This window comes from Brachypodium distachyon, chromosome 4, assembly GCF_000005505.3.
Source record: "Brachypodium distachyon strain Bd21 chromosome 4, Brachypodium_distachyon_v3.0, whole genome shotgun sequence".
Classification (NCBI taxonomy): Eukaryota; Viridiplantae; Streptophyta; class Magnoliopsida; order Poales; family Poaceae; genus Brachypodium; species Brachypodium distachyon.
The window spans coordinates 23,012,683-23,022,769 of NC_016134.3; the positions used below are offsets into that span (position 1 = coordinate 23,012,683).

A 10,087-nucleotide genomic window follows, 5' to 3' on the forward strand; every position below is an offset into this window, starting at 1 on the left:
TATTACTATCTATTAAATTGGAGTTGGTGGTGATGGTACGGTCGCGGTCGTCGCCATAGGTTAACTTTATTAAAATTACAACCAATATGCCACTGCTCGTTATTTTCTTTTCCTCCAGTTAAAATTACAACCAATATGTCACTACCCGTTTTTTTTTTCCTCCGGTTTTTTTCACGATTTTTTCTACTCCATCTTACAACCGACGTCACCACACCCGCATGCCGACCTCGACGACGCCATGAGTTGCCTACACAAAAAATAAAAATAAATAGTTTGTGATTTTATTGACCCGTAGCAACGCGCGGGCACACCTGCTAGTAATATATTAAATTGGAATTGGTGGTGATGGTTAGCCTCCGTAAGTTAATTTCGTTAAAATTACAATCAATACGTCACTGCTTGTTTTTTCTCTCCCTCCCGTCTTATTCACGATTCCTCCGTCTTACAACGAAACCCAAGCCCCCAAGCCCGATGCGTGGGGCGTGCCCGCCTCCGAGCAAAGCCGCCATGCCGCCGGCCCCTGCTCTTCCACCACCTACACCGCCGCCGGCCACCGAACCCTTTCCCGGCCTCCACCAACCACCTGCGCATCCCCTTGTAGCCAATTCCAGCCACCGAAGGAATCTGCTCCCTCTGCCAAGGGTGGAGAGGAAGGTTGCGCTAGCGCCAACGCTTAGCAGCGGATCTGACAGCCGCCCGTCGGCCTCCTCCTCTGTCTGGCCCCCGCTCGTCGGCCTTCTCCTCGCCGGCTATCCCTCCGCCGCCTCGCCCCGTTAGCCCATGTGCTCTGCTTCTCCTGCTCCAACTCGGCCGGTGGTCCAACCCTCTACAACAGCTCCTTGCCGGACAGGAAAGAGAACCGGGAACAAACGGAAGGGCGAGGGGCCATCCAGGTCAGGTATCCATGTGCAGGCTTACTACACAAAAAAATAAAATAACTTGTGGTTTTGTTGACCCATAGCAATGTAGGGTTCCGTAGCAACGCACAGACACACCTGCTAGTAATTAAAACATGCAACTTCTCAATAGCAAAACAGTTCTTTAAATTCTTTGCTACTTCAATTCCTGAAACTGCCCGTGTGTCAGACGATGCATGCTTAATACATAGCAGAAGAAACTCCCACTTCCTAAATTTCATAGCTAGCTATGGAAACAGCCAATAATATATTTGAACAATCATTATACAGTTCTCATAATCTGATGGATACCATGAAAATTAAATTATTGTTTTGTCAAAAACATAAACAATCATGTGGCCCGGTGCGTATTGTTCAGCAATCTCCTCATGTCCACCACATCCTCAGCCTGCGCAAGTAGGACCGCAACTAGACGACCATGCTGGACATCGACTCTGCTGTTCGACAAGCATTACTGTACCTGATCAAGAAGGGCTTCCTATTCTTCAACCAGGGCCTCTTTGGCGCTGAGGAATTTGCTGTACATTGACGACGACAATCAGTTCTTCATGGAATTAGGCAGGTCCACGATGACGATGGGGAGCATTAGGCCATTGCCAGGGATCGGCCGGCGAAATCCACGCAGCTGCAGGATCCCCAATTAATTGAGCAACAGCTAGCAGAGTCATCAGCTTCTAGATGACCTTGCAATTAAAGCCGGCCCAAGAAATGTACCTGCTCCTGCATGGATGTGGGTGCAATATTTAGATGATACTACATGCTCCAAGAAGAAAATGAAGAATCAATCCTGATTGATGTGCATATTAACTGATTGTCTTGACTCCCTTCCATTTGGATACATAATCAAGGTTGACTCAGTGTACAGCTTACATCCTTTTTATAACGGCTTCATACTCCCAAGAATCGTATTCGCAAATCATTATTTTTGCGATGTAGAATTGTGTATCAACGCTTTAAAGTTTTTCATGATTGTTCAAGAAGCCATTTGTATAGTGATAACTGATAAATGTTGTGTCAGGAGGCACGCCCCAGCCCTCTAGTGTAGATGTATGCCACTACCAACTTGCCTCAATTGAGAAATGTGTTATTACAAGGAGCGGTCATGGATTCAAACTCGAAGCCACAATTGCGTCCTTCCCCACATGCCCCTCTGCCCCTTCTTCTTGGAGGCAATGGTATCCAGAACCCCAAGTTGCCATATATGAGAGTACTCACAATCAACGAGTGGGAGCTCTTTGCCATACCTGGCACCAGAGATGGACAAAAGCATAGAGCTTCATGGGATCATGCTGCCTCATTCTTCTACACTGGGATCCTAGAGGGACAGCACAAAGGTGTGTACGCCGAAAGGTGGGCCAGATCGCCAGGGGAGTAAGGGTGGCAGGCAGGCACCGCCGCAGCAGCACCACGAAAAGCAGCCAGGGATATATGGTCAGGATGAATGGCTGAGTCAGGCAGATGGAGAGAAGAGTTGGGTCAAGCTAGGACTTCATAGTTCACGCATCTGGAGGGCAGTTTGGTTCCGTACCAATGAGAAATGTTTTAAGTGGTCGTAATGCATCTAGACCGGTATCTACAGTTTGCAATGGCATTTGTATATAGTTTTGAATGGCATTTCACAGTTTCTGCAAGTTGGTTGTGGCACAAAATTTTAAATTTCCATTGTGCAAATGGCTAAAAGTAAAATTTGCAGACTTACAAGGATATCAATCCTGTATCATATGAATTTACTTAGTGACGGCAAACGATCCCAGCTTGGATAGATCTGGGACCCAGCAGGATAGTTCTGAAGATCCAGTCAAGAACATCAACGATCCTGGAGCCCATCTAACAAGTGGTGGCTCATTATCTGTGCTTCCCCAGCGTGCAACCTGCACTCCGAGTATGGTCATATATCAGTCAAACATATAAAAAGGATAAATATCACAGATGCCGGATTATCCCGTACCTTTCCGCTTCTAACACTCCAAGCATAAACAGTGCCATCCCCAGAGCCTGCAAAAACACACAAAAAAAATGAATAGGTTAAATAAATGTAGCAACAATCATAAAGGGTGATTGGGAAAAATGTTCCTAACCAGATATGATGTGGTTTCCGTCAGGGCTGAATGATGCCTCTAATGTTGAATTACCTAAAACTGGCTTAACACTGTAAGTTGCGATCTGCAAAAGAAAGTCATAAAAAGAGTGTTTTTCTAGCCCTTTCGCCTACGCAATTTATATTACAGCAGTCGTTTGCATGCTTACATTATTGCCATGGAATGAATCTAGCACATGAATACGCCCAGCTTTGGTGGTTAAAAGAAGCCGCCTTCCGTCACTGCTGAACTTTATTACATGGGCTTCTGAATCATCATTACCAACGGAGAAAATATCAAAAGGCCCCTACAGGTATAAGATAGTTAAAAGGTAATTATCAATTAAAGAACAAAACACATTCAATTGCCACTACCTTCTCAAATTTTCGAGCATCAAACATCCTTACGTAACCACCGTATGCAACAGCAAAAACTAAACCCTGATTATCAAATGAAACTGCAGGCCTGCCTTGCACGCGTAATAAGCCCTACAAAATCCAAAGAGACCACTTTACTAGTCACAAATCATCAATATTTCAAATATGAAGGCGTGCAGTGGCATAGTTGTATAGATATTCAGAAATCAGATAAATAAAATGACCATGTCCAAGAGACCAAGACACCGCATGCCTTATAAAGTATAGAGGTACTGTGAATCCAATATCCATCATCACAAAACACAAAATCATGGACAGATACAGGATTTTTATGGATTCAGTACCAACAGTCATACACGGTATACTTGCTTTCATGGTGATTTCTCATCATCTGAAAGAGATTAAGTTGATTTACCAGACAAATAGAAACAAGAAACCAAACACATAACAGCTCTGTTAATCGTAAACTGCAGCTTGTCAAGTTGAATGAACAAGCGATGAAGCAGAACAAAAAATTATGCAGTACCATTTTATAGTTTATCGTATCACTAGTTGTACCTGTGCTTTGTCAGCCCTCAGATCCCAAAGGAGAACAGTTCGATCAAGTGAACCAGAGATAAAATTGTCTTTCTCGTAGCATAATGACATAGAAACAACCCTGGAGAAGACAAATCGCATAAGCATCTTCCTTTAGCATTATATTAGCTGGAATATTTGGCTGTAATTTATCATTGAAATGGCAGACCTGTCAAGATGACCCTTAAAATATCTTACAAATCGGTTATCATTCAGCGAGAGTAGACGGAGAGATTCTGCAACACAGCATAGTACACTCTTTTCATAGATGCCTTAAATCACCCTTGAGCCAAGACAAAACATTACTTACCATCCCAGCCATTTTTCGAAGAATACAAGACAAGTGTTGGGTTAGTGGTGAAGCATACCAGTTCAACCCCATACTTTTTGCTATTAATGGTCTTCAAACATCTGAAAATAATATTTCTGTTAGGAATCAAAGACATATCATCGAATAACTCTCGTTTTCCTGGTGTAGGTCATAGATGGTGTTATTGTCGGTATTTTACATGTTCACGTGTTATAGAAGCACATCCATACAAAAAAAAAATCATAATTTTTTAGAACTTCGATATGCCTTTACCGACATCATGTGTGCCCAGCCGCCCACACACATGTTCACATGCCAATTTCCCCAGTTTTGACTACCAAAAATAGTCGCTGCAATAGGCAATATGTATTGAACCATTGTCGTACTAGGAAATTGTATGTTCTACAACTGGTCAAGCTGGACGACCCGAAATTTTTGGTGTGATGCGCATGTGGCTTTGGCAGATAAGAGTGGCCCATGGCTCCTGGCTACCTCTAAAACTGGGGTGTCTAGCATGGTTTCATGTTGTCGAGTCGAGCTCGAGGAGTTGAGTTGACATGTCGCCCAGCATTGGCAAAAACTGGACTTTGGGCGTAATAATAATAAATAATATATTATATGACAGGAAATATGAAATTATACCTCATATGACAGCAAATTAGGGGATTTAGCAACATACATAACAACTATCATTAGCATAAGTTCAACACAAATTAGGAGATATAGTACTAGGGGCAGCAAATTAACCACGTCTCAATTCCCAAAAGTTAGTTTCATAGCACAGCAGCATAGGATAGCAACACAAATTAACAGAGCCAGCAGAGGGCATAAGAGTCTAATACACAGCATCATAGCACAGCAAGCAGAGCAGAAGGCTTGAGGTGTCGGGCAGAACACAAGGGCGGCACGAGAGGCAGGAGCTGGGAGGCGACGAGAGAGGGAGGAGCAGAGGGTGCGGCATGAGAGGGAGGAGCAGAGGGGGGCTCGAGAGGGAGGCGCAGCAGAGAGAAGCAGAGGAAGGAGGCTTACGGGAGGCAGAGAGGAGGAAGATGCTTGGCAGCGGCAGCGGCGCAGGTCAGCCTCCCTCTCTATCTCCCGCACGATTCTGTTCTGCAGGGGTCGATTCCCCTCTCTCCCGCCTGATTTCCTTTACCCCTCACAGGCCAAGTACAATTGCCTCTTAAACAAATACCACACTAGCATACCATACTATAAAGCAAACATGATAACTAGCAAATAAAATATCAGAGCTAGAACATAGGCAGTTGTGTCTTATAGGACTTCAAAATAACAAATCTAACCAGGTTCTTCAATAACACTAATTCAGAAGAAAATTAAGTACCCCCACAAAAAAAAGTACCGATTTACACTCACGTGGCATTTTGAATGTCATATAGGCGGATTGATTCATCATCACTGGCTGTCACAAGATAATTTGTAGCTCTGCTGTGGAAATCCATAGAACTAATTCTTCCATTCTGTCATACAATTATGGTATAGCAAAAAATCAAATTACTATATCTAAAGTGAAATATGTAGTGCATCTGAAAAAAATGCATGGAAGAATAAAAGCAGAACCTGCACTATGCCGCACCACAAATCCTTAAACCTTTTATCATATGCATGTTTAGTTGAAAGAGAACTTTTCCAATAGGAGAATTACGAGCCCATGCCTCATAGTTGGCTGCTGTTATGTTCTAAGCTCAAAGATTTGTTCATTGTTAGTTCAAAACCCCTGCGTGTCTAGCATAATTCTCCACGAACGTTATGATCTCCGACTAGCATATATTCCTTAAGAGCTCTACCCGCTTCACATATGATGAACTAGTGTGGCAATTGAAAAACAAAAAATACAACTGCTAAAGAAAATAACTCATTAGGCAGTATATCTAATGTACATTGATAGCCCTTGGATTTGAATTCTTGCAGTAAACTAAACCAAGATCTTTTTTTATCAGTAATCTAAACTAAACCGACAATTATCTTCATCATTTCGATTAACTGAGTTGTTAGCAAAAGGACTAAACCAAAAGATGTGCAAACGCTTGGAAGTCGCTGCAGTAATGAGACAATGATTTACCAACATGAGCTTCTTGCTTTTAGAGAAAGGATCAAGCAGATGGTTCCAATTAGCACCTAAGAGAAATGAATCAGTGTCCTTACATAGTCCCGAAAGGCCAATCCGACCTCCATGATCTTAAGCACCTCATCGGTGACCTCCATGGTCACCCTCTCCTCCTTCTCACCACCTAAAAAATCAGAAGATAATAAGGGTAAAACACAAAGACCACGAATTGAACCAATCAGCGTATCTGTGTCGGAATGAGGGAGGAGAGAGCAGGTCCGGATTCATACGTGGCATATTGAGGCGGCAGGACAAGCAATTGAAGGGGAGCACTGCCCTGCGACTGAGGCGGCAGTGCTGTGGCCGGACAGCAGCAGGAGCGTCTGCTGAACGGAGCAAACCGCCGTGCGAGGGGAGTGGCGGCGGCGGTTGTGCCGTAAAGGCTGTGAGGCCAGGCAGGGAAGGAGACGAGACGGGGGCGCGGGGCACAGCTCAAATTTCTCCGCTCCGGAAAATCTGCAATGCTCCGTGCTCCTCAATTACGCACTCTGTCCAAATCCGGAGTTGGGCAATCTGTCCGGCAACAGACTCCACTCCAGTGTAACGATTTTGTTCCAAGTCAGAACTAGTTTGGGAGCTCACTTTGCGGGTCGCTGCTGCAGCTGGAAGATGCCGCCGATGAGGAACAGCCGCCGGTGGTGAAGTTTTTGAACCGGCCTAGCGCCTGGGAACGACGAGACGGACGAGTATAAGGAGAGGGATGACGCCGAGGGACAGATTCTGGGGGCGAACGGCGCCGGCGGTCTGGCGACACTAGGGTTATGGCTCCATGACTATCGCCTTTGGAGAGACGAGGAAAGGGGAACGGGTAGGGAGAGAAGTCGGACTCCGTACGACTACGTACTTTCCTAGGGGTTGGGCTGGGGCGCTGGGCCGACCCGGGCAGCCGTGCCAGGATTGGGGCCGGGCTTCATAAAGCATGGCGGGAAAACGCAAGCCCGGGCCCCGCCCAAAACTCCGAAATGTGGCTTTTTACCATTATTAGAATGATTATTATTTTCGGGATAAATTTTTCATTAAAAATATTTTTTTTCCTTTTTTTAAGCAACGATCTAGCTTTATTGATTCAAGAGACAAAGTACAAAATATCGATACACGAACGAACACAAATAACAAATATACTTCGTTGTAGTTCTTCGAAATAAACTTCTCTTGATTCATCTTCTCATCTTGACACTTCTCCACGTATTCGTTGACAAAACTGCAGAATAACATGCTTGCATAAGTTGAACTAACTGCATAGGTTTTGAAAAGCCGCATGAGCCGTCCACCTCAAACGGTGAGAACCTAAGATCATTGAACGCACCATGGCCGGGGTCGTACCCCTTGCAAGACAAGATGTAAAACTGCTTCCGTCGATAAATAAACGAGGAAAAAGACCAAAAACACGAAAATACGTGCCATGAGAACCACTGACACTATGGCATAGGTTGCAACGCTTACACCAGTAGATGAAGGAGCCAAGACACCAATCTTCTAAACAACGGCGTCTCCATCGCCAAGACGCCACCGAAAAGCACACAAAAACCTAACAAAAAAAAGTAGCAAAACTTGATGCCAGACGTTGATCCGTGGTTCCTCTTGTTTCTTAAGGCCAGATCAGTCTTGAGAGATGAGGGGACCGCTGGAGATTGAAGTTTCCTCGAAGACGAAGGCTATAGGGTTTTTGAACATGTTTTACATTTCACATGTTTTAGGCTTTTGAGTGGGGCTTCGGGTGCAAAACTCAAGGCCGGGCGCTGCTTGGGACACCGCGCCGCTATGCCTAGATCTAGTTGGGTGCGGTGAAACCGTTAGGTTCAGCTCTCGTCCCTGCCAATCCAAAATACGAGGCCGGGCCGGCCAAGGCAGTGTACTGGACCGTGCTTGGGCTTATCTTCCGTCGTAGTGGGCCAACACCGCACGACCCGTTTATATGCAGGCATGTGAGGCTCGGGCTGGGATAAGCCCTAGCATCGGAACAGGCTGTGCCGGGGCGGGGCCAGATATACAAATGGTTAATCCATTCGGTTATTCTCCCATGATTATAAAGGTTGAAGCCGTTTCAACATGACTGAACATACGTATAAATAGGGTACAACAAGATAAAAATAACAGTTCACAAATAATTTTACTTTTCTAGCATGAAGATGCGGCCATCTTCAATTCTACACACAGCAAAAAAACACAGCAACAACAAACTCATAGTTTTTTTGAGGGAAAGCTTTAGGTCATGTGAGACCTAAATTAAAATGAAACGAAATGTTAATCTTTACCATGATACCCAAGGATTATCATGTGTCTTATCTAAATCTGTCTATCCAATTTTTAAACTGGGAGTATTTCTTCCTTCTAGCTCTATGGAAAACCAAGTTGAGTTCTCCTTTTAACAAATGCCTGCATTTGTAGAGTGATGGCCTGCTATTGTTGAAGATACTATCATTTCGAATTCTTCATATGCTCCAACAAACAAGCGAGATGATCTCCATATGGAACGGTACCCTGAGCTGGTCCTTTAATCTATATAACCTATAAAGTTGATCCCCACTAACTGTAATTAATGTTTGCAAACTTGACATGCAAGATGTCCGGCCACATCATCATCCACACCATGAACATCATGTGATATGGACATGCTAACCATGGATACGACCTTTGGCACCCTCAATTATAGAGTATTTGATAACATTTATAGTCAGGTAAAGTCAAGCACTATTTGTTTTCAATGTCATATGCATGAAGAGGAAGAGCTACTATCTTGTATCATTTTATTATGTAGGTATTTGGTCGAGCTTTTCAAGTCCAAGGTGAAGATGAGATACAATGTACGCCAGCGGGAGGAGCAATAAGAATCAAACATCCACGCAGCTAAGAGAGAAGGATTTCAAGTGTACTTTCCAACAAATCAAACGGCACATAATTCGGAGCATGCTAGAGAAAGATCTCATGAATTAAAGTTGAATCCAATTCAGGTCCGAGCTGTCAAGAGACCCGAATTTGTTTTCATCACCCAGGTCGCATCCGGAGTCCAAATCACGCAAACAAGTACTTGTTGGAAAGATAATTTCAAGAACTTTCCGAAGGATCTGGACCCACAAGGAGATTCGACGCGTGCTGACCGTGGCGGACAAAACAAGCTAATGGATCTGTTTTTCTGTTTCCTAAAAAGTTGTAGTTTGTTAGGAAAGTTAGAGATATAATTGGATTTCGGCCTCCTCACTCAAGGTGGACGAAAATCTCTCTCCCTCCTCCTTTATATACCCCACGAGCCCGATAATTCCAAATGTCACTCGTGCTTCTCGTCGCACGGTATCTATCGCGGTCCAGGATCGCGACGAGCAATCTGCGATGCGTTCGCTTTATGTATTCTTCCACGGCCCATTGTGTATACAGGCTGTATTCTCTTTTACCGGTGTTTTTCTTCGTCCATCGTGGAAGTGCATGGTCCATCTCGTGGTACAGCCTGGTAGATTCAAGGATGGCCCTTGGAGTGCATGATTTTGGTCCGTCTGCCCTTGTTCATACATGCTGTAGCAGATTTGGACCGGCAAAGGCCATGGCGGACGATGGGCCAGTGAGCTGGACCAAACACACGGCTCGGACCATCAGAGGAGGACTAGTGATCAACTGGTATGTTAATTCCCCTCCGAAAAAAAATCTGGTATGTTAATCACGTGCCATCTGTAGCGGTATGACAACTCTTAGGAGAAACAGTACGCTCAGAC

At 44.4% G+C, this 10,087-nt stretch overlaps 1 protein-coding gene across 3 annotated transcripts; it reads right to left on the reverse strand.

Moving 5' to 3' along the window:
• Positions 1-1,026: 1,026 nt before the first annotated feature.
• Positions 1,027-7,238, reverse strand: LOC100832902 (protein ANTHESIS POMOTING FACTOR 1). 3 transcript variants are annotated; one of them, XM_014903340.2, is made up of 13 exons: positions 6,966-7,234; positions 6,614-6,839; positions 6,422-6,507; positions 5,633-5,736; positions 4,259-4,359; positions 4,118-4,184; positions 3,931-4,030; positions 3,370-3,483; positions 3,165-3,302; positions 2,996-3,080; positions 2,866-2,912; positions 2,617-2,788; positions 1,027-1,637 (listed from the first exon to the last, which is right to left on the reverse strand). In XM_014903340.2, exons 2-12 carry the CDS (start codon positions 6,618-6,620, stop codon positions 2,645-2,647), a joined length of 993 nt encoding a protein of 330 aa, XP_014758826.1. In that variant the 5' UTR covers positions 6,621-6,839; positions 6,966-7,234; the 3' UTR covers positions 1,027-1,637; positions 2,617-2,644. The 3 variants fall into 3 exon arrangements, with proteins under 3 accessions (XP_014758826.1, XP_024310748.1, XP_003577607.1); XM_024454980.1 differs by having other exon boundaries at positions 4,118-4,206; positions 4,317-4,359; positions 6,614-7,238; XM_003577559.4 differs by having other exon boundaries at positions 6,614-7,234.
• Positions 7,239-10,087: the final 2,849 nt, after the last annotated feature.

Coding starts and splice junctions, on each gene's coding strand:
- LOC100832902 (XM_014903340.2), bottom strand. Junction 4,360..5,632: donor TATGACATTCAAAATGCCAC/GTGAGTGTAAAT, acceptor TATTATTTTCAG/ATGTTTGAAGACCATTAATA. Junction 2,789..2,865: donor GGAGTGTTAGAAGCGGAAAG/GTACGGGATAAT, acceptor CTCGGAGTGCAG/GTTGCACGCTGGGGAAGCAC.